At 36.1% G+C, this 27,548-nt stretch overlaps 1 protein-coding gene across 19 annotated transcripts in view; it reads right to left on the reverse strand.

Moving 5' to 3' along the window:
• The window catches only part of DLG2 (discs large MAGUK scaffold protein 2), a 997,608-nt gene that overhangs the window by 270,137 nt on the left and 699,923 nt on the right, over positions 1 to 27,548 (reverse strand). For all 19 annotated transcript variants that reach the window (XM_017819622.1, XM_017819624.1, XM_017819626.1 and 16 more), the window contains 3 exons: positions 18,515 to 18,651; positions 9,053 to 9,197; positions 5,776 to 5,914 (listed from right to left, as the gene is read on the reverse strand). In XM_017819622.1, coding sequence (XP_017675111.1) covers positions 5,776 to 5,914; positions 9,053 to 9,197; positions 18,515 to 18,651 — 421 coding nt within the window. The remainder of the gene's footprint in view (positions 1 to 5,775; positions 5,915 to 9,052; positions 9,198 to 18,514; positions 18,652 to 27,548) is intronic.

Consider the following 27,548-nt stretch of genomic DNA (forward strand, 5'->3'; position numbering starts at 1 on the left):
TCCCTCAACACCCCTCTAATGTCCATGTGATCTAGGGCTCTGAGAATCTGTTGGACCATCTCCACAGCTCTTAAATTCAAAGAATGTGAATTGGTCACAGTCTTCTAGAAAATAACCTCTTTTCCTGCTGACCATGTTTCTCCTAAGATAGCCTGGTATGCTGATTACCTGACTTGTAGTGAGAGTGTACTCCAGGGTCCATGTTCAGCTTGGTGTCTGCAGTAACCTCCAGGTGATTTTCAATGAAGCTGTAATTCAGATGTTTGTTTCATGCCCTGTACAAGCATGTGCAACTCTTCCACCTGAGATGCAGACTTCTTACTGAACTTAATGAGATTTCTTCTGGCCAAGCCCCCAAGTATATCAAGATCCCTCTAGAATACAACTCTGCCATTTGTCATGTTAACCACTCCCTCCTAATTTACTATCCTCTGCAAATTTGCTGAGGGTGCACTGTGTGTCATGGTCTAGGTCATTGATGAAGATATTCACTGACACCCCAGGTATCCTGAGCTACTCTGCTCATCACTGACCACTCCACAGATGTCAAGGGATGATCATTACCCTTTGAGCCTAGTGGTTAAGTCAGTTCCCAACCCACTCTCTTCTTTTAGTCCACTCTTCCCCAGCTTTCAGAGCGCTGTGGGAGACTGTGTCAAAAGCCTTACCAAAATCGTTGTGTGCTAATTAGCACAGCCACGCTGGGAGAAGGCTATCGAGCAAGGTAATACAACATACAATCCAGGAGATACCCAAAAGACTATCCAGGAGGTTTCCAAACCATTACAAATCATATCTTCTTTCCAGCTATGCTTAGTTGTCCATGTTCATCCAACACTTCCTTATGTTTGGATGAGAGGCTGTTAGAAGAGTTTTAAAGGGTGATCCCCATGTTATAGCTTCTCCTGCCCACAAAAGAAGTGTGACAAATACCTTTGCAGCCACTCCCTGTGGCAACTAGTGGAGAAGAGGACTCCTCATGTGCACCACAGCAGATTCCACATGCACATTTGTGGGAGTTATGACATGGGCCACGTATGACTTTGGAGCCAGCTGTGTTTTCACTCAGCAAAGAGACATCCCTGCTCAGGGCAGCACCTGTGCTGTGGCACTGCTTGGTATAGGGCAGCCACTCCTCTCACCTCATCCAAGCAGCTAGTCATTTTATTGGGAAAAGCAACCAGTCTAGACAAGCACACAAATTGCTTTTAGTAAATCTATGGTGACTATCCCAATTACCTTCTGGTCCCTTAAGTGCCTGGCAAAGACGAAGTTGAGTGCTTCAGCTTTTTCTATATTATCTGCCAGTACATTGTCTTACCCCCTATTCAAAACCTTTTTCCTTCCTCAGATTTTACCTTCATTTTTGAAAGTAGCACACACCTGCAGAATCACTTTATGTTTTCCTTTATGACACTTTTAAGTCTTAGCTCACATCAATCAGCTTTCTCATTTTGTCATTAAGCAGTCAAGCAATGCTTGCTTATATCTCTCATTTTAGGTCATCAGAAAGCTCTTTGCTCAGCCAAAAAGGCCTTCTGCTGAATCCCCCTCCTTTCTGCTCAACAGGATGGTTCCTTTCTGAGTTCTCAATAAGTTTTATTTAGAAATCATCCATCTTTCATGGACCCTATGTTTCTGTGGCAACATCCCAAGAGATTTTGCTAAGCAACTCTCCAAAAAGGCTGAAGTCTGCTCTTCTGAAGTCTTAACAATCATAACTTGCTGAATATCTTTCCAGACTTCCTTTGAATCATGAACTGAACCAACTCATGGTCACTCTGATCCCAGCTGTTATTTATCACCACCTTTGACACTAGTTCTTCCCTTGTTGTAAGCAGCAGGTCAAGCAGAGAACTAATCCTGCTTCTCCCCTCTAGCAGCATCAGGAAATGGTCAGAAACACAATCAAGGAATCTCCTGCACTGCCTGCACAACAATTTAATCTTACTAGAAACTAAAACAAACAAGATCTTACTTTCAGCGTGATGATGATTGTACTGGTAGAATTACTTGCCATATAGTTTTTATCCACTTTTGATTCCACATTCTACTAACCTGAAATTGCATTATTTTATTTAAAATTGAAAAGGTGAAAATTTTTATAAAAAATACAGGAAGGCAAAATTTCCATTCTGAGTGAATTTAAAATAAATCCAGAAAATCAAGAAGTAAATTATGCTCATCACTGATAGCATTTTGGACCAATAATACACACAACTTCAAAAAGCTCAGTAATTAAAAGACAACATCCAGCTTCATTGAAACTTGTGGTTGATGATGATTTGTTACTTTTTAATCCTTTGTGCTCAGATTAGGCCATTTCCCCCCAGAGTTTTACCAAGTAAAATTTATACTGAATTTTTTTCAGACACAAATTCAATATTAGACCAAAATTTACAATTTTTTATCAATAGAAACACTTATTTTTGTTAGGCAAAATAGAAGTATTTAGGTAAAAAGACCTTAGAACTGGAACAAACAAACAAAAATATTGAAGTAAAAAGAAAAGCAAGATAAAGTGGGCAAATTGAGTTGAATGTTCAACCATTTAAGCTTTACTGATAGATTCATTATCACAAGTAAGTTAAAAGAAAGCTTGTCATCAGCCTCACTCAAATCACTTATGCAAAGAATTTCAAAATTTCAAAAGCCTTTTTTAGTGGAGAAGTTACTGTTCCAAGTATTTTTAGCTGGCACAAATGCCAGAAGTGTTGCAAGACTGCACGGGTAACAAATTTCCTTATGCGAGCACAATTTAAATTAGCCCTGTAAACCTATTAAAGCAAGAACCAGGTAGTTTTAATGGATAGCACTGCAGTAGCTGGCAAACATCTTAATTATAAAATATTGTGTGAGAAAACCTAACTATTAATGCTGCAATCAAGGAATTGATAGGTTTTACTAAGATTATCAATATTATAATTCAATTACTGAAAGATTTTCTAAACTGGTCAGCAACAAAGACTTTCTGAATATCTTCTTATTTTAATGGCAGACTCATCAGCAAATCCTATGGCATTGGACGGAGAGAGTACATTCACTGCTCTCAGTCTATAGCTGTGAAAATCACAGTGAGATTAACTGTTGCATTTTCAGCAGTCCCTCTTGAATCAATAGACAGTAAATAGATAAACAGACATTAAAAAAAAAACAGTCTCGGCAGCATTCAAGGGTTAAATCATCTGGTTTTGAAGGTCAGAGCTTCTTAATTGTATTCAGAGGAGAAAACTGGTCTCTGGCTCTCGTTTGGGTGTCTCTCTGAGAGTGCTGTATGATGTATGTCCAGTGAGGAAATGCAATGGCAAGAAGTGTCATTTGTATTATGACTGCATTAATTTTCTCTTTGTGCTTTTGTTGCCTGGGTATCAGTGTAGCATATAGGATATTATCACTAATAAAATGAAGTTCATAATAGCCTCCTCCTTTTCAATAGGTCAAAGTTAACACCTGTTCAGAAATATGAGATTTCCATCTGATTTGCTCTGTGGCATTCAGAGACTACTCCTATCACTTGACACCCATTTCTTCCAGTGCCACACACCTGCCACAGAAGGTCATGCTTTTAGAGTCAGTCTCTCCAGTCAATAGTGCCGATGCCACAAGAAGACTTTGGATATCAGACCTTCATTAGACAACCCACTAATTTGGAAACCAGACAGGAAAAAGAACATAAGAGAGGATTGTTTCACAGAATACACACAACTTCTCAGGGCATTCATTTTTGCCCTCAAATGGATACAAAATGGACATTGGTGTGAATACCTCAGTCAAGAAACAGACTGTGTCAGTATTTTATTTTACTCTCAGGAGCTAAACCAGCAGAATTAACTTTTTTAAAACATACTAAAAGTATCAAGATAGAAATGCCGAAAAAAAAGATCAAAAAGACATACTAACTAATTTCAATACATCGTCTGCAGGGTTCTTTGAGCAAGTAGGCTTTCTACTGAATATCTGCTAAATTATTGGGTAGGACTGTCACCACCTTCCCTTCTATATTTTTTCTTTTTTTTTGGTAGAAGTAATTAAAAAGTTAAAATCAGCTACACGAAACATAAAGAAACACAGGACTTCTTCATTACCGTACAAGCCTTTTAATTGTTAAAATGGTCTTTCAATTGTCAGGGCAGCTTATGCCTTTCAATGATTACTTCCTTCACTTTTAGGGAGTTCTTGATCTCCTTAGCTATTATTTACTTTTAAGGTTGTATTTCTTTTCTGTTTTTAAACTTTACTAACTCTTTCTCAGTAATAATGGTGCTGACATCTCATTGCAGAAGAAGACAATTCAGCACTACAGGCTTATTGACAAAGCCTTCATCATTGTAATCCAGATACGGTAATGCTGATATTCTTCCTATACATCAGTGTTTAAAAAGTTATTTTAATTAGACCAAATAAAACCTTGATGCACAATTTAATGAAATCAATGTTTTAACTATTAATTAAAAATGTAACTTCTTGGAACCCTTTGGAGAAAAGTCATCCTAATTGAATGTCTCGTAAGTTGAAGGAAAACAACTGCAGCTTTTCATCCTCAATCAAAACAAAGGAGAAATTCTCTTAGCCAAAACAGGGACGCAAGGTGTGGTTCCCGCACATTTACGTTCTGATTAAATACTGTATCATGATTTAGTTAGTCTGAATCTGTCTGATCCAACAAGTTAACTGGCTTGAGATTGTAATCATGTGCAACAAGAAAAATGAAATGCAAATTAGGAAGTTATGAAGCTGACGAATACATAAGTGGATGAGACTCTTTGGCTTGTGAAACACAGCAGGTCAGGGAGAATCAGAACAGTCCCCTCCTTGCACAGAAAAGAGATAATTTCTCATTTTCTGTGACATTAGACATTATAATGAGGACTCGTTACAAACTGAACAAGTGCTGTCTTCTAGGTGAAGGTGGCACTCTTCAAACAAAAAGATAAATACACACTGTTTCATCAGTGACATTCATGTTCATCTAATACAAGGCACAAAAGAGTTCCCCTAGCATTTTCCTATATATCTCTCCTAGGTGGAAATCAACTACATAGATACAATTCTGCTACTGTACTTCCTAAAGATTAATAGAAATTTCCAGGTTCATTTTGCCGATAATCACATCAAAGAACCCCTTGCATTAACGTATCAAGTGCCACTGCATAAACAGTTTCCTTTTAACCTCTATGCTCTCACAGAAAACTGTTTCATATTATGATGTTCTAATGGTTCAGAAACTTTTGACAGTTTCCTTCTTTATTTAATTGCATCCTGTTTAAACATTTTTTCTTTTCCCTTAGTGTTTTCTCTCCATAACATTAATTTCAATGTGTGTACACAGTATATTTCAACCTCCCTTTCACTAAAATAAACAATCTGGACCTTTTGGTGGTACCGTCACAGACTGGTACCATCACACAGAACGATACAAAAGCTCAAACATCTCTCCACCCCTAAGTGCTGTGAGCCAGATGAGTCACTGATTCTGAGATCTCCTAGTTGTGTTAAGAAGCAGGATATTTTGCTCAGTGCCAGGTTGTTCTAGTGCAGCCATGGTGTTTAGGAACTTGTGTGGGATTGCACCCAGACAACATGGACCTCCGGTCAGAATTCATTTCTGTGATCTTTCTCTTAGTGGTTTTCATACCTGTAACAGTTTCAATTCATCTTCCCTTGAAGATGAGTAAAAAGAACTGTATGCTTTATTCTATTTCAGATGCACTGAATGCTTTACCTATGTCCTTTGCAATTGTCATGAAAGGTAACAAATAACGAGAAGCATCTGACCTGGTGTAGTCATCCTCCACAAGCATGTGCTTTGGAATGGGTGAGTATCTTCCTGGTGAGATAGGGGCCAGGGATGCCTTGTACTCTAAAGTGCCATTGTTTCCAGAGAGTATATGATTTTCCATTGGTGGAGAATAAGCTGATGGTAAAAATAAGCATTTCTAGTTAGCAAGTTTCATGTTTCATTAGACATCACAAGAACGTAATTTTTTTATTTAAGTACCAGGAACATTACAGTGCTGTAAATAAGATCAAAATAAAACAATCATTGCCCGAGAGAGCTTAAAATATAACAAGAAAGAAAGAACAACTGGAGTTTTCATGAAAATAAGACTAATACTAATACTAATGGTGGCTCATTTTCAGGGATTGACTCTTTAGAGGATATTCAGTTTCTGAATAAGGGACCTGAATAAACTCTCCTGTTTGGGAAACAGGATACATTTTCTTCACTTAGGACTAACTTGAAGAAGTAAATGCAAATAGGAAAGAACAAGATTAAAAGCACACTTCTCTTTTTGGCTCAAATATACAGCAACGGGAGTAATATAGTAAGAGCTCAATGCAGAATAAGAGCAGGAATTTTATGTATGGCAAGAATTACGTATAGTGAAGAGTCAAAATTGATCTACTAAAGGTGCCCAAATCTGCAATAAAATTGAAATTTCCTATCAACATAGATAGTATTTAGACCACAGTAAATCTGTACATTTAAAATAGAAAATGGATATTAATATTAATCATTAATGATGAAAATCATAGGACTGTGTCGTCTAATTCTATATTGAGTTTTCAGGTTTTGTTGCTTGCTTGCTTTTTGATATTCTGAAGTTATGTGGGATATGTATGACTGGAAAGATGCCATAATAGTTGTATTTTGTCTCTAGTTAATTTAATTAGAAAAAAAATGATAAATACAAAAAACGATGAAAAATGTTTCTGCAATGAGCTATGATTAATTTTCTCATCAGAAGACAACAGCTAAAATTTCTACTATTAGTTTTAGTCTTTCTTTCAGATACTGAGATACAGAATGTTTCAAAGCAAAATCTTTCTACAGGGAACGGCCATTATGAATTCTGCAATACTCAGAACATGTAGGTATAATGAAAGGTTCCCTGAGGACAAATGAATCTGTATGCACCAACAGCTTGGGAACGGCTACGGCTACTCTCCCTCTGGAATTACTGGAATTACTTCTGTCTTCTCATATGCTGCTGATCTATAATCTGACATAATAAAACATACTGTTTTAGAACTCCCAAATTATTATTTTGAAAGTATTATAAAACAGGAGATTGGATAGGGACATTAGCATTTTTACTTCCTGGGCTTTGCTAGAATCCAGACCAGACTGCTACTGAACAACATGATTGCCATCTGTTGTAACATTTGCTAACTAAATAGGTATCCTCAGCACAGTTAAGCATACCACCTGATGTGCACGTTACAAAACCTTCCCTTCTATTTTTATGGAGTAGTCTGAGTGAGGAGGATCTTGGATATTTAGCTTTTCCCTCAACTTTGTCTGTCCACAGTAGCAACACTATACAAAAGTGTAGAAAAAAATAAATCTTTAGCATTTACTGCCTTTAGTTAACTTCCCTGCCCTTAGCTGGCCTTAAGTGCCCCTAGGATTATTGGCAGGAGATCAAGATGGTATGGATCAGTTGCTGAAGCTCTTGTCAAAAATTAAATTGCTATCCAGTTGTTAGATGGTGCAGTTGGTCCCTGTTGGTAGATGAACCCAAGGCAGGCAGTTTTTAATGAACAGCTAAATGAAGAAAGGGAGTTTCAGTAATGAACTGTTTAGACTAATGGGCACCAGTGGTACAGAGAACTGTAACTGAAATGTTAAGATTGTTGTGAATGACAAGAGAATGGTAATGCCTGAGTATGGACACCAGGATGACTGGCAGAAGGGGTATAAGAATGACATGTATTGATAAACCTAGATTAATCAATAGGTTATCAATACTCAATGTAACTTGTCAGGAAGGCCTACACCCAAACTAAAACAAATACTCAAGCCATATAGAGATGATGGTGGGAGAAAAATGCTAGTTTGGAGTCTAGAACACACAGATAAGGAGACAAGAGAGAAGTGAGTAAATCCTGAAGACAGGCAAAAGTGGGACAGATGGGAGAGACAGAAGATCCCTATTGCTGTCATCTCTGTAAGAGTACAAAACACATCAGCAAGGAGGTTGTCAACATAAGAAGGTATATGTTTATGATAAGGACTCCATGGCCACCCATCTAACCTTGTACATTGTCACTTCAGGGAGTCCTGGGGATGCACCTGGGTGCACATCTTTCTACCTGAATGCTGGATATAAGCCTATACAATTTTGAGTGCATGGATATGATAGCCTGATTGAAATCAGTTCATTTTCAAATGAAGTCATCTTCCTCTCCTATGGGATACCTCACTGATTTTTACTGTTGTTTCAACATCTTTTCCTACAACAGACTGTGCATTGAATGTAAGGACAAACAAGGCCTTGGCCCTTTGTGAAAAATATCAGATGAACATACATAAAGTTAATGGGCAAACTAATAATAAAGCAGAGTGGAACAATAATTTTTGAAATTTTCACTGTGAGGATAGTGAAGCACTGGAACAGGTTGCCCAGAGAAGTTGTGGGATACCCCATCCCTGAAAGTGCTCAAAACAAGGTTGGATGGGGCTTGGAGAAACCTGGTCTACTGGTAGGTGTCTCCGTCCATGGCAGGGGGATTGGAACTAGGTGACCTTTAAGGTCCCTTCCAACCCAAACCATTCAGTGACTCCATAAATTGGATATACAAAGAAAATAGATAAAGTTTTGTAGGTAGAGCTGTGTTTTTTATGTTGCAATTAATATTTTATTCAAAGATATATTTGCATCAGGCTTTTCACTAAGTTTTTTCAAGACAGTTTGCTGCTTGTTCCAATTTTTCGGTGGACAAATCTAATCATATTTCAAAATACATTTGCATATACTTGTTTCTGTAATTGCCACAAGAGTTACAGTTCAGTCTGATCACCTGCACAATGGCTAATCGGAATCAGCGCAGCTGTACATCATCTACATTGTTACTTTTGCTGCAAAGATACTTTAGCGGTGATACTATTTGCAATATTTCATGAGTGTACTTAAGTGGCAATAAACATTTCATTTTTGTAGCCTTCCAAGGTGTTTCATAAACTTTAATGGGGTACTTTGAACAAGCTATAAAAAATCACAATCATTAACTGATAACTCCTACAAAATGAGTTGCAGAATTTACTTACAGTGAGTAATATCTGGTGGGCCATAGGGATCGGTCATGTAAATAGTGGTGGGCTTTCCAACTTTCAGATAGACTACATCTGATGTGTTCTTCAGTATTGCTACTGCCTCTTCATGGGTAACTTCTTCTAAACTGTAATTATTTACCTTGAAAGAGAAATCAAACAGGTAAGTTGGAATACAGATATAGACACAAAAACTGACACAGCCTTGCAGCTTTAAAAATGTTGGGGAAAATCCCTGTAGACAAAGAGCACTAAAGATTACAGAAGCAGTATTGCTGCAAGGTAGAAAATACAGTTTTCTTAGCACATACATATTCAGAGACTGATGTAGCAGTATTGATACACAGAATCATAATGTTTCCAGAAGGCACTTGGTATTGGCAGTAGAAAAGTCCTTTGTGATATTCTGTTACTGGTATAATAATTAACATAAAACTGTGTTTAATAATAAATTAACAACACCATATCAGTTACAGAAACTGTCTACATTATTTGACCTAACAAAATGAACTTCCAAATTCCTCTTTTAGCATGCATAGCTGGGACCTCAGAAATACCAACACCCCAAATCTTTCCATCCCTGATATGACATTAACAACTGAAATAATAAGGGGTACAAAGTGGTATACAGAATATCTATGAGGTGCAAAAAATTAAATAGGGCAGTTCTGGAAGAGGAAAAGGGATTTTTTGATGTGAAAGTTTGTCAGTTTTCTGGAAGCACAGGAAAGACACGTTGAAAAAAGTAAGAGAATGTAGTACTGGTTCTATGCATTTTTAGAAAAGAAAAATACTTAAGTAAGGATAAGAGCTCAGGACTACAGATGAAATAGGGAAGTAAATGCCTATTATGCTTTACTCCCACAGAAAGAAAAACGTGTCAGAAGTGGTTTATTGTAGAAGCATATATAATTTATTCACATATAAATCCACTATATCCACAGAATGTCAACAGACTGTCTTCCTGTAAACAGAACTGTGAATGTTCCCTGCCTAAAAAAATACATTCTGAATGGAGAAATTATAGGAAAAAGGAAAGAAGCAAACTGTGTAAATACAGGTTTCAGACATGTAGTGTAAGCCAACAGAATTAACAGAATCATAGAATACCTTGAGCTGGAAGGGACCCATAAGGATCATTGAGTCCAAGCCCCTGTTTCTCGCAGTACTACCTAAAACTGAACCATATGACTAAAAACATTGTCCAGCGACTCCTTGAATTCTGGCAGGTTTGATGCTTTCCTGGGGAGCCTGTTCCAGTGACCTACATTTCACAGTGAATGTTGCATATGCAATATTTTATTGTCATTTAAATTGCCATCCTCCAACTTTGACAGTTAATGCAAGGATTCCTTTTAAAGATTATGCAGAAGTGGCTCCTCAGCTATAATATAACTGTAAATCACAGAAAAAAAACCCTTGTTCTTTCTAGGGAATTTAGTATCAATAAATTACCAGAAACCTGAACAATAAGCTGGATGTGACAGTAAGCTATTGCCAAAGGGTCTGGTAACTGAAAAGAAATCCAGTTATTATGAATCGCTGGAGGATTCTTCATATCCAGACAATTTCACCAGCACCAAGAAAGAATGACTGCTATTGTATTGCTAAATGTAAGGATTCTGTTTAAACTTTGTTCCTTCTGTAATTCCGAGACTTGGTTTTAAGGTTAACTGAAAGAGACAATGGCAGGTACGTTATGATTATTTGACATGAAGAGCAATGATAGAGCCTAACACTCAGAAGGGAGTTGCTGACACTGTATGTTGTATTTTGATGTCTTCTTTTTAAATAAAAATCTTACACATAACTTCCATAAATTTCTCTATTTTTCTTTGTTATGAACAGCAGTAACTTACATATACAACCTTAATAAATAAATGTCTTAAATTACTAGGATGGTAGCAAGAAGTGACTGAAATTAAGCCTTTCTTGCTTATGTATTTAAAACTGCTAGACACTTTGGATTCACACTTTTAGAAATATGACCACAAGGTTATCCTTTACCTTTTCTCCTTCCCACACTGTCTGTACATTGTATCTATCTTTTTGTGTTTCATCTTAAATCAAGGCTTTTTTGAAGTAGAGAAAATCTCACATAATCTCACCCACTATACTGCTGCTGTAAATCAATGTTCTTAGTCAAAAAAAAGAAAAAAAATGAAATATCCTAGCACTTTCTGGATTTTGACTTGTGGTCTTTTTAGGAGTGCCTAAAAACAACTAAGGCCCAAATTGATGTGATGCAACTTTTTTCCAAAGGTGGTGTTATTTTGCTGGTGGTGGTTTTTTTGTTGTTTTGTTTAGTTTTTATTTGGGGCAGTTTTGTTTGTTTGTTTCTGCTTTCTTGTTTTGCTTGGTTTTGTTTTTTGGGATTTTGTTGTCTTTTTTTTTTTTTTTTCTGGAAATCTAGCTGATAAAAATCATGGCTAGGACTGTTGACTTCCATCACAACACACTTGGATGTGACAGTTATGCAGTCAGAGGACAAATAGCCGTTTTATAAACAGAAAATAAAGCACGATACATAGGAAACTTATATTCTCTATGACACGTACTATACCTTATCTCTCTGACAATAACTTTACAGGACAGGTATTTTACCAACATGTTGTACAAGTTATTGAAATCTTGAAGTTAAGATTTTAGGAGTCGAAAAAATTCTAAACTAAGATTCAATATTCATGCAGTTCTGCATTATGTTTATCCTTATACAATTAAAGATCCTACAGATCATTGCAAAATTTATGTACAGTGATTTTTTTTCTCTTTCCTAGTACATATAAGCTTAAATATGCAGAATATTGTGGAAAACTGAAATATGCAGAGCTGGAACTTGGTAGAACATGAAAGAAGGTAATGTATTAGTGAAAACCAGAAAAGGAGAACTTCAGAGAAATAATGCTGAAAGAAAATTTGATGAGATGAAAGGACCCTTCAAAGTGAACAAGGTTCTGCTATAAAAAGTATTCCAGCAACATATACCAAAATTGCTACCCAAACTCATCCTATATGTATAAAAAATCAGAGGTATCTTATCTCTAGAGAGAACACTCCTAGAAAGAAAGTTTGTTATTAATTAATTTTGTCCTGGACTGCTCAGTTCTCAGCAAACACAGAAATAAAGTCAGAGTCAATATACACATCAAGAGAAAATAAACAATGAAACATGTCGATTCGTTCATAAAACCAAAGATTCTCAGTGGTGCCATAAAGTTTCCTTTAAATGGGAGGTCTTTGAGAAGGAGCTAAGATCTCTTAACTTAGTCATCTGCCAACATCAATTTAGAATTGCAGTATATAAAATATACTATGCATTTCCAGGTTTCCTTCAGAAGGTAGTCCTTGCTTTGGATGTACAATTTCCGTTAGTAATCACATATGCATGTATCAATATATTTTCTACTTTTTGATCATAAAACACTGATCACAAATAAAGACATCTGTATGTATTCTGATTTACACAAGAACTTGAATACCTAGAAGAATTATTTCTTCAGCCCTTAGACATTATTGTAGGATGACTGTAGTATTTAATTTTGTTCATAAGGAAATCTCTGGATATCATCAAAATGTCAGGCCAGCGATGATAATAATCAGGAAATACAATGTTGTAGTTGTTTTTATGGTAAGATTTATAGAGAGAGGAGAATTGCTCAGAATCTCCAATAGAGACTATTTCTTGTTTCCATAAAAGCTACCTATTTTAACAGAATTTCAAGTACTAAATATGGCTTTTTTGGTAGTTATAGCACAATAAATGCATCATAGCAAAGCTCTACTTCCTCCTGTTGAGATGACCTTATATATTTGCATATAGTTTGCAAAAAAGAGCTGAGTTAGAGGTAAAGAAGATAAAGAGTGGGAGATGTGTACAAAATAAGAAATCAAAGTGTATATGGTATGCAACCCTTTGAGATGCCGAATCTTAGGTGCAGAAGGACTGACATCAATCTGAGTGGGCAGAACAAGCATTGCATGCCAATGTTCTAGATCTAAGAGGATAACTTAAGTAGGAATTAATTAAGGGGGAAAACCCCCTAAGGCAAATGCTAAAAAAGATATGTATCTGAGTGATCAGGTTACTTACAAAACTGGGTACTTGAGACACAAAATTCTGCAACAGGAGCCAAAGGAGAGGAGCCAGAAGGAAAACAGGCATGGAGCAAGTGGGGCTTTTCTAATGGGAAAGGTTCCATGAAAATTCAGAAATGCAAACAGTACCAGAAGTAAAAAATAACAAAAAAAATTAGGAAAGCTTTTTCTTTAAATAGAAAGTATGTGATACAAAGACATACTGACAATATGAGACAAGAATGAGAGAAAGAAAAAACATAGCAGTATGAAAATTAAAGAAACAAGTTCAATCAAAGAAGCTATTTGAGTGATGGATGAAATGAGTAAGAAATGGTACTAAAGAGATATAAAAAGACTGAGGTGGACTTCTTCCTAAATAGCATAATCAAGGCAATGAAGTATAAATCTTAGCAGGAATATTTTATCTGGAAGTTTTCCTAAATTCATACTGGGAAACATAGACCCTAGGAGGAGCTAGAAAAGCTTAGAATCCCCAAAATGACTGTACAAGTGCTCTAAAGAATAATTTCATTCACAACAGTATAAACTGATATGAGAATAAGAGCTCTGCAGGAATAAGTCTGTCTTATTTAATTTTCCTTTATTAAAGGGGATTCATTCCCTTCCTCAATTGACTTAGGCTAAGAGAGATTAGATTCACTCTGTGAACGAGACAAAGAGGTGATCTTTACCCTACAGTGGTAATGTTTGCTTTTCTGTAATATTTGACTTTTCCTAAAAAGAATGGATTTTCCTGAGTGAATATTGCTGGTAAACACCTGCAATGTGCCTGCTGTAAATCTAGAAAGCTGATAGCTTTTTTAAAAACTCTCCATGTTTTAAAAGGCTGCAAAAAGTGAAAGGCTTTCCAGTGCTGAGGACTAATCATTTTTACTAAACAGGTAAATCTGTTTGGATTAACTAAGTACTTACAATCCCATGGACTCCTGAGTTAGTTGTGCAAGTGTTGGACTCTTTTTCAAAAGATGATGCCAAAAAGACAACCGAAATAATTTAAAAAGAACACCTCTAATCAGAACCAAATGCTAGTCTAGATGTATCTTAAATTATATGCTCTGATTACTTTAATACAAATGTGATCCTGTATTCATATGCACTCTGAAACAAACAGATACTCGTAGGGGATCCCATAAGGGACACATCAACAGCTGCACAATCACAACCCCACTGCAGTCCTATGAAATCACCGGAAAAAAACATACTTTTTTTCAGCACAGAAGTAGGTAGAAAGAAAGCCTAAATTTCTGAAAATGAAAGTGACTTCTGTTTTTTCCGCCTGTTTTCACCAAGCAAAGAGAATCAAATTAAATCTCTTGCTATGTACAATCATTCATCTCTGTGACTATATAGACCAAGAAGCAAGAGGTTATGGCCCAAATATACAAGGTTATTTTGGCCTAGGAGACATATTTTAGAAAAGCTAATACTTATAAAAGATAAATATTAAATTTTCTTATAAACCCTAATGTTTTTCGTTTTGCCTGAAAAATACCTTGCTTCTAGCTATTAGTGTTGTTATGTACTAGTAAACCCACACAGTTTTATACTGATTTCTCATTCATTCATTCTGTAGATAACTCTTCCAAAGTAAGATGATGGTATGAGACAAAAGAAAGTATTTATTATCTGAAATGTAATAACTTAAACCATTTTTTGGCTCTTCCTCATCGTCATTAACAATGACCCTTAAGAGCTTAGAAGTGTGCTCTCATCACGCTTCAGTGTAGGGTATTGAAGGCAGTCTTAGACTGGAAGAAGGGACTGAAGAAAACTTTATGATGTTCAGCAGGAAGAAACAGTAAGTCCTGCCCCTGGCACAGGGTAATGTCCATCAATAGCATAGGCTGGGCATTGACAACTTGGCAGCAGCTCTATGGAAAAGTGCTTGGGGCTCCTGATGGATGGCAAGCTGGGCATGAGCCAGATGTGTGTCCTGGCAGCAAAAAGGTCAACAGCATCCTGGGCTGTATATGCAGGAGCAGAGCCTGGAGAACCAGCAGAGGCTTATTCCCCAATAGCTGCCACTCATTATACTGTACCTAGAAACTGTATTCAGTTTTGATTCCCACATTATGGGAACAAAAAAATCCAAAAGGAAGTAAGTTGAGAGGTGTGCTGCTGGGATGCAATTGGAACACTGGCCTGGTGAGGAGAAGACGGGGGATCTGGGCATTTTCAGCCTGGAAAAGGGTTTCCTCTGGAGGCAACTAATGACAGACCCCCAGTGCTTACAGGAAGATCATCAAGACATGCCTTTCAGAGTGGCATGTAGTAACAGGATGAGAGACAGCAGGTGAATGTTGAAACAAGAGAGGGTCAAACAGGTTATAAGGAAAAGTATTTTCCTCAGAACAGCTGAGTAGTGGAACAGGTTTCCCAGAGAGGCTCTGCAACATCCATCCTTGCAGATTTTTGAGATTCAATTGGATAAATTTCTAAGCAACCTTGTCTGACCCCATAGCTGACCTTGAATTACCACATTGGCCTACGATGCTCTGTATGTGATTTACTTTTGCTCCCTTCCAGCACAAAGAGAAGCAACCAGTGCAGTGGTATTCTCACTGCAGGCATTACCAGCAGCAGGCATTACTGGGGCGTTACCAGCAGATGTTACCACCAGAACACAGTGAGAAAATATTTTTCTCCTAGCTGTAAGTCTTCTTCTTTTACTTTCATATATACCTAGAGAAACCACTCAGTTTTTGGCTTAAGCATTCAAATTTTCCCCAGTAATTTTCCAAATGGGCACCTCAGGATTATCCTACAATGGAGAATTTTCCTGTGAAAGTGCTCAGGATAATAAGCCTTAAGTGCAGGTTTAGTGCCACAGAAACATAACTGCATAACATAGCATTGTATAGATTTCACAATAATCACAATGCTCAGTATTTACATAATACATCTTCTGAATGTTTAACACACTATTAGCAATCTGCATTCAATCACAGTAGGATCATCAGGCTGCAAAATGCTCAGGTGGCCCCTTAAAATTTTACATTTCAATATTAGTTTTGATTCTGCAGCATCACTTTTATTACATCTTAAATTTGAATTAATTTGATTTCACGTTGTTTGGGATCTGAAAGTATTTCACACAAACTTATCTGAATGCAGATACAAAAATTAAACAAGCTCCCCAGCAGCTGCTGAGAATTCCAAAAGGATAACAAATTCTGGTAAATCTGATAGAAAAATGATGGAAAAAACCAAAGATCAAGAGAGAATGCCCTACTGAGAAGAAAAAATAAAAAAGAAGAACTGTTAAAATGTACAATCAATAAGAAATCAGTGAAGCAGAAGTAGGACTGTATAGATGACAAGGGTAATATTGAGTTGATAGACTGCCAAAAGAAAGTAATTAATTCTTTCACTCACTACTCATAAAGGAACATGAAGTTAATGTCATAAACTGACAGATAATTCACAAATAAGGACAGAAAATTATTGAAGGTGCAGAAGTTATAAAGAAATCAGAAAGTCTTGGAGAGAACCAGAAAACGCGGCTGTAATCTGCATGAATTTTAAAAATAGATTTTGATCTTGTAAATATACCTTGAAAAATGTAATGGTTAAGGTACACAAAGAGTATGCTGACTGGTATTTTCTTATGCAACACTGAAAAGCTTGGTCTCAAAGTACATAACTAGAGGAAAGCAGTATTTTTAATGATTTTTTTTTTGCTCATTTTACATGCAGTGATAAAAGGAGATAACATTAAGTAAAGAAATGGTCCAGACTGAAAGAAGAACAAAGACATCAAACACGCTGAGAATGACCTCTAGTCATTTTCACAAGTATAAACTCATCACAATGAAGAAATATCTGACTGTAGTGAATTACAGGTTCAAGACCGAGATGCTAAATAGATTAATCCTAGAAAAATCTGGAAAGAATTAATTTATACAGAGTACATAGAATAATTCAAATATTCAAATTCATCCTGATTAAATTACACTGGAGGGGGTGAATATGGGGAGTTATTATCTCTTGTTTTTCATTAGGGTTTTTTTTCAATATATATTTTTTACTATCTCTGAGTGAATTGGAAAAAATTAAGAGGAAAGTAACAAAAAATTACAGACACAAAAATTGCAAGGAATTCTTATCAGGAAAAAAAAGCCAAAACAAACAATAGGTGAACAGAAGCAGATTTGCTACAATGTGCAAAATAAATAAGGTGTAAATTTGTCAAATATAAATATACATTTCTACAGAGAAATAATCCAAAACTTCATTATGTAACAGTAACTTGAATTTTACTGTGCTGAGATTCTGCAAAGAAAAAATGCCAAAGAAATATTAAGTTCTAGTTTTATTTTGCTTTGATTTTGATAACACCACTTGCTCCTTAAGCTGTTTTATCTAACCTCTTGGGTTAATTAAAAAAAGTCAGAGTCCCCATCCCAGCAACCCAGCAACCAAATGCGTTTCCAGTTCTGTTTGATACCCTGTATAAAAAGAATGGTCATCTTCATATGTGACTGGAACACAGTGTCACTAGTCAAATAAAGAAAACCTCAATTAGGCATAGTTTTGCAGGCAGCAGAAAGGGTCATGGCAATTTTTTACTGCTTAAATGTCACATCACGAAACAGAGCTACCACAGTACATGTTTTCTTCATGTCACTTGATAAAAAAATATTTCTCTACGTGCTAAAATCTACGCAAATGCATTGACATGAATACAACTTGACATAGATTAACTTGCGCTGATTCACCAGGGTCAGGATTACCCCCTCAATGTAGAGAAAGAATTATCTACAAAAAACAATATACCAGCACCACAAATAGCAGGAAGAATTGTGGGAAATGAGTTCCAACAGAAGAATACACTTGTTGAGCAAAACATTTGGAAAATTTTTTTTTTTTTAACATCTATACGCACATATACATAAAGCATTCCTACATGTACTGAAATGTAGGTAGTAGTCCACTGACAGTGGCTACATGTGAAACTTTAGTGGGATGCTTTGACCTCTTTCTATTTACTTAAAACAAACAGTACGATCAGTACTACCATACCAAGTAGTTTGTCTAAAATCTTTTACAGTTTTATGTTTCATTATGACTTGTCACTGATGAGGATAATACATTTATTCTCTTCTCTGTTAAAAGCTTGTCAAAGTAATATAATCCATTGCCTTCACTTCATAAAATGTGGGTTTTCCAAAGTAATGCTTTTTTAACTGCAGCCTCAGAAATATATAAAAAGAATGGGAAAAATGGATATGATGGAAATATAACTCATAATTATTACGGCAGTTCTACTCATTACCTCCAGAAAGATGTATGATGAATGAAAGTCCTTATATGAAACAATTTTCAGCCAAATAAAATGTGATTTAAATTTATCATACTTACCATAAGAAGTCTATCTCCAACCTGTAACCTCCCATCTTTTTGTGCAGCTCCCCCATCAATAATCTTGGTGACATAAATGCTGTTGTCCCCAGGGATGTGTTGGTTTCCCACCCCTCCTGCAATACTGAATCCCAGACCTGGAGAAGATATTGCAAACAAAACATTAGCAATACAGTATATAACATTAAAGAGAAGTGGAAAGTAGCATATATACTATACATTTACAGTATTTTTTACAGAAACACAAATAACATAAGTGGGGTCATTACACTTACTTTCCCTGAAAGGTCAGGGAAAGAATTAAATTAAGGAAATTCCTTTTCATTTACAACTGTAGGAAGGTAGAGAGAAAAATAATTGAACCAGTGATGATTCTATATAACCCTCTCACTGAGGGCCAGTACAGCCTATGTCAAGAATTTATGTCCCAACTTGCGATGACTAGTAATAAAACAATGAATCTTGAAGCTTATTTTGTTAAATGTTGGTGTAAAATACATCACCACCTATCAGAACAAAATGAAAAGTGTTCTGATTGTCCACACAATTTGAAGAATATTTGGAGAGGTCTACTGAAGGTTTTGCAAGTTTATGGAGTACCACAGTGAAGGGTCAGTGAAAGTAAAACAGAAACGATGTAGATGTTTGGACTTTAATCGTGGTGGTTTTTTCTAGGACAAAAACGTCTTTGGCTGTGGATACATAAATTGAGAAAGCAATAGTCCTTTGTACATATATAGCTTCTGTCTAGTCATCTGTGAAATTCCTAAGTAAACACTCAAACACCCAAACTTCGGAACAACGTCAATAATATATGCTGATACAAATCAAGAAAAGGAAAGTAAAAAAAAATAGATGTTGGGGAAAGAATTTTTCCTGGCCTCTGACATATTACATAAACAGACAAATGATTGCTTTAATTTATAACAACATTTAAATCTTTTAATCAGATAAAAGACAGAAAAAGCAGTAAAACGCAATAGTAGAAATGAATTGCCTAGAATTTGGCATTTTATCACAAATTCGAGAGCCAGACTTCTTGGGCAATAAAAATTAAGGGATGGTATATTTAATATGCACAAGGTGTTTTAACAGCTGTTTGCATGCAGAGATAAGGGGTTTTTTGAGTCAATTAAATATTTTTTTTTTTCTTTCTCACATTATTTTCATTTGCTCATCATTCTAGCTTCAAAAAGATGTGAGGTCAGATAACATAATGGACTACTTAATGGATAGTGCCAAACCATCAGATTACAAAAAGAAACATCTGAATTTATATCTCAAATTGAAACACTACTTGATTAATTAAGATGACTATTAACAATATACATGAAGTTAATTTAGAAATATGGATAATTAAAATAAAGTTTTATTTAATTTCCAGATAAAGCTGGTGATCACTGTTACTATTTATATGTGTCTGCCAGGACAACAAGGATAAAAAGATTATGATTTTTTCCACAGAAGAATTTCTTCATTATCCTGGGACTAGTAACAAGAAGCAAAAAAATATTCTAAGAAAACATCAAGAATGGAAATTTTCTTTAAAACATTAGTTGTGGACAAGGAACAATGATTGAATAATGTTTCTTGGTGACATCATTGTAATAATCTTGACCCAAACACCATCTGTATAAGCTTCTATCTGTAAAGCAAAGATCTGAGAGTATTCTAGAATGATGATGGGAGCAATTGAGTGGGCTAGACTGCAGCAAGAGGGCTTTCTTCAGTTCCACTGCTCACCTAGGGCATGACCTTGAGAAGATTAGGTCATAGTATGCTTCGATCCTCCTCCTTGCCCTTTATTAGCGCTGTACACTTGTAAAGGTACAGTTTTTGGCCACACAGCTACTCTGTATTTGGCACACAGCAGGTCCTGCTGCAGTATAAGCAAGTACTAGCCAAGATGATCACTTCCATTTTCTGCAGCGCTGAGTGGAGTGCTTGACTTGCTTTTTGTTTGCATGGTTTTATCACAACAGCTGTGAAACCACAAAGGAAAAGAGCAGGCTCCTCCCATTACAAAAGTGAAGCTTATAATAATGGAGTAGTTTTTTCTACTTCAGCCTACATAAAATATAGATATGCTACAATGTATGGGGCTACATTGTATTTGTTATCAGAGTCTGATTTTGGGCATCCAAAAAATCAGCACTGAGTATAAAAAGGTTTAGAAGAGTAGAACAACACAGGGGGTAACCTGTGGGGAGCAAAGGGAGAGTGGGTAGAAAAGAAAACTGAGGAACAGAAAGATTTTCCATGTCTTTCCTATCAATAATAATTTAGTGTCGTTGCTTAATCATACTTGCCTTCTTTAAAAGATTTCTTGGGAAGAATGGGGAATAGAACAATGGCCCATTTAAATGACTTTTGCTAATTGCTACGGCACAAGGAAAGTATAATACAATAAAACTTTTGGTTAGGATTCATATGGCCAAAATGACATCAGACAACTATGCTAATCATTTATGCTACCTGCAGGATAAATGAAAATTCATTAAGAACTTTTAAAGTATGATTCATCTCATCTCAACTAGACATCTGAAAAAGATGAGATGAATCACATTCTTGGTTTCTGAAAGGTTGGGGGCTGGATGTGGGAAGACATGGGTGGGAAGATCAGTGCTATGAAAGTTCACAACCTGAGTTAAGTCTCATCTCCATTTAGACTGAAGGTTTCTGTGTTGTTTTAAGACTTTGGAAAGGTTGGTACAACTCTGGTGTGCATCCCTCATCACTAGCTACAACAGGTTGGTCTTGTATCAGATTCTTACTCTGTTTTAAAAACAGAGAATCATTCAAACAATTGGAAACAATAGAGCAAGGTGTTTTCTAAATGGCCTTTTCCATTGTTTCATTGAATTAAAAAAATCAATAAATAAAATAGCATATTTAATTGCAGAATCTTTTTCTTATTGATTCTCGTGGCTGGGAAAACATTTCTCTCAGAACTTGGTAGGTTGGGAGTTGATCACTTCTGCTTTTGCTGATGTGCAATCTTCTTCACAGCAACAGCTCACCTTGGACAGAGCACTCAATTTCCTCACAACAGGAATTAGATGGAGGATAAATTTAGAATGGAGCTGAGGAAGAAATGTTTTATGATGATGGTGGTGAGGCACTGGGACAGATTTCCCAGAGAAGTTGTGGATGCCCCAACCCTGGAATTGTTCAAGGATGGGTTGAATGGGGCCTTGAGCTACCTTGTCTAGTAAATGACAGTGTTGGACTAGGTGACATATAAGATCCCTTCTAACGCAAAACATTCTATGATTCTGTGGTTCTACAAAGAAAGAACTACTCCAAGAGGAAAAGAGAAAGGGAACTGGATTCATTCCTGGTGGAACAACCAGTTAAATTCAGTTTTGTTCAAAGTCACTGAAGAAGATAGGCCCATATAAGACTGACTCAATGTGTAAACTAGGGAAGATGAGTCAAACTTTATTTCCTTCCATTTCCACTGGATATGTGTTTGTAAAACCCATCTGCCTTTCGGTTCCACAAACACTGATCACTGATCTTGTGAATAATAACATGTTTCTATTTACATGTGTTTTAGATTATTTGCTACACCACACATATTTTAAGTACATAATTAAAAAATACATTCTAAGTACTTTTTTGGTAAAACATAGGTTGGAGGCTCCCCCTATTATTAGTCCAGCAAAGTTACCTCTCTGTGATAATAACAGAATCACTGTTTAAGACACAGTGGATGAATTATGCTATGTGTATACCACTTTGCAGTAAATTGAGTGATCTTAAAAAAACAATTGTAGCTAGATAATATCAGCTTTCTAATGAGAAGTGAAGTTAAAGAAACTCACTTGTAGCCCAAAATGTACATTGTATTTTGATACTATCCTGCACAGAGAGTCAAGCTTACTTTAAATCAGCAAACTAAGGATTTTAGAATACAAATCCAACATGAGTTTCACAGTTCCCAATAATGGGGAAGCCAAAGAAAGCAGCATTTAAGTCATGACCTTAAAATACAGTTAAGAAGTGTTTGATTTGCAGGTGCTTAACCAAACCAGGTGAGCTTCAGAGACATAAAATGCATAATTCCTAGCTATACCACAGTATGCCTTACCTCAGAACTGACCTGTGAGCATAGAGCAACTTGGTGAAGCCAAAACATGAATAGGACTTGTAATAGAAATATTATCACAGAAACAAATGAAATATGACTGGAAATTGAATGTAAGCACTAGAAGAAAGAACAAAGGTTAGAGAAATTATGTGTATTAACATTCCTAGCAATAAAACTTTAAAATGAGTCATTTCTGTCATGCCTGGACAGAATGTCTGGACTCTGGAAGACTGCAACATAGGTGCCTTGTCAGCAGAAGATCCTGTACCATAACAGTGGAATGTTGGCAGCAAGATTACAGTGTGTGACATATGCCATTCTCTTGCCTGTAAGCCCAACAGGAAACCAGATAGTATTGACAAAAAACTGTCTTCGATAAATGAATAAAAACAGGCAATGAACAGCAAAGAGACTTAGAGACTCAGAGACTAAGGAAATGACAATTCAGTGTAAAGGACCACCCCATAACAACACTAGACTCCTAGAGGGTATAAATCATCTCTCCAAAATCAGTCAGTCCATGGTTTCCAGTCAAGAAAATGCAAAGAGATGTGGTAAGGGTTTGATGTCCCATGTCCCTTGTGTCACACACAAGTGAGTCAGATCACCTCAGCACATGCATCCTAGGGCTGAAGATGGGGATAAAAGGAAGAATGAATGAAAGAAAGATCATAACTGTTTAAATTATTTGGAGATTTCATGAATAAATATAATTCCTTCTTCCTGTACAGTCTCTCATTGCTTTTTGCCACAATCATTTTCTACAGGTGTAAAATGAACTGATTTTCTTCAGAACACTGTGTGAATTTGGATTTTAAGAAACTGTTTCAAGCAGCAAAACAGACAATACCATCAGAAAGGATCCATGCAACAACTCACCCTTCTGAGGACCTTCCCTGACACTGCAAGCCTGGCTGCTGTGTGGGACATGCCACATTGACCATGCTCCTGTGAGCAATTAGACAAGGCAACGAGGAACCCAAACTCAGGCAGCTCTTCCAAGGACCAGCCACTTCTACAACACTCAGTGACAAAAGATGTAGCTTGGTGTTGTTTTGTTGTTTAAATTACTGAAACGTACAAAGCCCATATCTATACAGTCTCTTCTTTTCTTCCAAAAGGGAGGAAGTATCCAAAAGGGAGAAAAGTATCATACTGATGAATCTACCAGCCTGGAACACTGAAGCCCAATCCACATTTCTAACTAATCAAATTCCACTTGCAGAGAGGAAAGGAACATGAGTAATATAAAATGCTTTGACTGATAGAACGATTGATCTGTTTTGACAGGTACCACAGTTATATCCAGTGCTATATGAGTAAACAAACTATAAAATATTAATTTTAAACAGAGGAGCAGCAGGGAATATCTCTCCTTGTCCTTTGTTCAATCCTCTAGTTGCCAATTTAGGTTTCCTGGAGGAGATATATAGCACATATTTACAAGTAGCATCCCACAATTGTGGACATTTAATATGCTTATTATAGCTGTGACTTATGATTAGTGTTCATTATTGACAGCAGATTCCTCTTTTTATAGGACTTACAAAAATGAAATACATTACAAAACAAAAATTAAAATATGTTTTAAAATAATTATACAATTTTACAAGGAGGGACTGATCATCCTCTACAGAGCTCTCTCTTTCTGTCTTTTTTGTCATACCATGAATCAATTCCTGAGAAACTATTAATCTCAAATATAGGATGTCACTTTATCTGTCTCATCTCCTTCATGTTGTTGGGATAGATTTGAGTACCAATTTATTTGAGTGAGTTCTTAGAACAATTCCTGTTCCTGACTCATGTGACAGCTTATACCAGAAGGACTCATATGAATAAAATTCGACTACATTTTGTTCTGTGGATGAAGAAGTCAGTCTAAAGTACAGTATGATTCATAAAACTTTTACTAATATTAATAACATATTAAAAAGATGCCTACTTTCATTGCCATTATTAATTCCTGTTTCAGACCCTGTTCCCAGATAACTTCAGAGGGCTCTTTTAGTAACCAACAATTTGATAATAGTCTCGACCAGGAAAAGGGCTCAAGTTCCTACACATCTAACGGAGCATATTGTTATCTGGTGTTTGTTTCTAACAGCCTTGGGTTAAAACCTTCAAGCATCTTCCTTATTGTTTTGACTTTTTTTTTCAGAAATATCCAGTATTTTCAGTTATTTCCCAGCTGATGTCAGATAGAACAAAAATTATGCACAGTGCCACGAGGAAAGAAGAATATTCTATGAAACCACCTTACACAAGAAGAAAATTATTGTTCCCCTTACATTATCTGTCATTATATATGCATGCCTTCAGGTATATATCCAACTGTTTTTGCACAGTTCCTTTGTTCTTGCCCACAGCCATTTTTAAGTTATTATTTTCATTAATCCCTACATTCTGGCTGCCTGTGCATTACCTTTCCATAGTATCAAACCAACAGAGATGCCAGATTACAGTATAGCCTCTACTGAGGATCAAACTGAACATCACACGCCATACTTCCACTGAGTATGGCCAGCATGCTCATGAGATATGCTATGACTGGATGCTGTTTGGCAGCCGTGATTACACAGTAGGTAAAGAAAACCCCTTCCTTGCAAATGAGCACTGATTGCACAGCAACATTGGCATGTCTCTCTGGGGGATTTGACCCCTCTATAACTTCAGGGAGAGAAGACACAGAGCTTTTCTGCATGGAGCCAGATTTTGGTAAAGGTTTTAATAGAAAGTAAAGAGTAAAATTTCTCATCATTTATTTGCCTGCATCTGCACAATTTTTTATCTTTACAAACTGAAATTTTTAAAATAAATTTCAATAGTATAGTTAGTTCTAATTTTAACTATTCTTGATTTAGTAAAAAGAAAAAAGTAACTGAAATTTGAAACAGTACAGTAACAAAAACTTGCTGAAAATCCCAGTCCAACTGTATGCAGAGGCGTGTCCTTGATGCTTGCCTGATGAGAACAAAGATATTGATCTCACAGAGATCAAAATGTCTTCAAGACACTGGTGCATATGTACATTCATACTGTCCTAAAGAGCTCTCTGATGGACTGAAGTCAGAAGAATTTTAAGAGTCCAGAATATGAAAAAACATTTTCTGGATATTTCAGGGATTTTGATGCTGAGTTACTCTGCTCTAGCCTCAGGACAAATATAAACAACTTAAACTCTTTACAACTACTTTAGCGTTCTTTTGGTCATCAAAATCAAACATTGCAGCCAAATTTTTTGGGTTACAACATGAAAGAAAGTAATCTGTTTTCAGGACACAGGGTTACACACCTTGGTTTAAAAAAATTGTTTACAGTTCCAGCCAGAAAGGAAACTATGAGAAAGTGAGATTATGACGCAAATGTTAATACAGCTGCAAGGCAATGAGTGCATGTTTAAAAACAATCATGTTGTAGGTACAGTAGATAAAGCATCAGTTTACATTACCATAATAGTAAAGCTAATCTTTCCGTAATCTTTATTAAAGCCTTGAAAAAATATCTTGTAAAATTACACTGCTATTTTAAGGAATTTGTAAAAAAATTCTCTAACAAGCAAATGAAAACAATCCCTTTTTTCTATTGTTTTGCAGTTAAATGTTTTTCCTGTTATGATTTGTTTTCCCTGCATATATTTATCCCTAAAGACACATTCTCTTCAGATATAGTAGAAAACAAAGGAAACAGCAAGTTAGAAAAATACACTTAGAGCCTCATTAGAAGTTGTGTTAATTCTATATTTTTACATTAATTCAAACTAATTAGGAATAGATTTCCCAGAAAGCACAGACAGTGAGCAGTGGCCTAATTGCCCAAAAGGAATTCTCAAGAATACTTTAAAATTTGACTTGAAAAGATTATGGAATTCCCTAATTATTCACAATAATCTGACTTTTAAAAGCACTAATGAGGATTCGAGTTCACTGAAAATCATATTAAATCACACTGTCACAATTTTACTAGTGTAAGTACAAGAAAGAGAAAATTATTTCATTTTTGACATATACGGACACTCCAAGAATCACAGCAAGCAGTTTGCTTCTTTTAGGAAAAGCTGCATGATAAACAAAGTCTAAACATTTCAAGTTAAAACCAGTGAAATTAGGTTTTTAAAAAAGTGAAGATTAGTGTTGTGAAGCAGAAAAATCCAAGATCTGCCACTTATGAAGAGGATTAACTTCTTATAATTTGATGCTTTTAAATGCCTTTTCCCTTCTCACACTTCTATGCCAAGTTTGAATATGCCTACGATTGGAGCTGTGAATGAATGGTGACTTATTTTTCTTGCAGGAAGTTTTTGCATATTTTTGTTGCACCCACAATGACAAATAGTCCTCATATTCAGAGGCATTAAAAATCAGAATTTTTGATTAGGGTAGACATCATCTGGCTGGCTGCCTGTGTGACAAGATCACATATATCTTGCAGGGAATACTGTTAAACACAGAATAAGTGGACTGTTTTGCTGAATGTGATATAAATGGACTGCTAAAGACTACCCTTTTTTTCTCATTCTATTTTTCTCTGCATTACCAGTATTTTTCTTAGCAAAAGGTTGTTGGTTTAGTTTGGGGGTTTTATTCTTTTTTTTCTCTTTCTTCGTTTTTTTTGTTGTTGTTTTTTTTTTTTTTTTTAAGCCCATCCTCACCCTTGCTCTTTTATTCACTTGGGCAAAAGCCAACTGGACTATACATGACTACAGATGATAAAGACATCCACAGAAAGTGTTCAAGGTCAGGTTGGATGGGGCTTTGAGCAATCTGGTCTAAGGAAGGTGTCCCTGGCCTTGTCGGGGGTGCTGGAACTAGAAAATCTTTAAGGTCCCTTCCAGCCCATACTATTCCATGATTCTAAGCAGCCAGTTGTCCTAATAAGCAGCGAAAAGCCAGGTGGGAGGCTGTACGGTGCATTTTTAAGATTGTCATATGCTGACCTAAA

This window comes from Lepidothrix coronata, unplaced genomic scaffold, assembly GCF_001604755.1.
Source record: "Lepidothrix coronata isolate B3197 unplaced genomic scaffold, Lepidothrix_coronata-1.0 Scaffold76, whole genome shotgun sequence".
NCBI classification, from domain to species: Eukaryota; Metazoa; Chordata; class Aves; order Passeriformes; family Pipridae; genus Lepidothrix; species Lepidothrix coronata.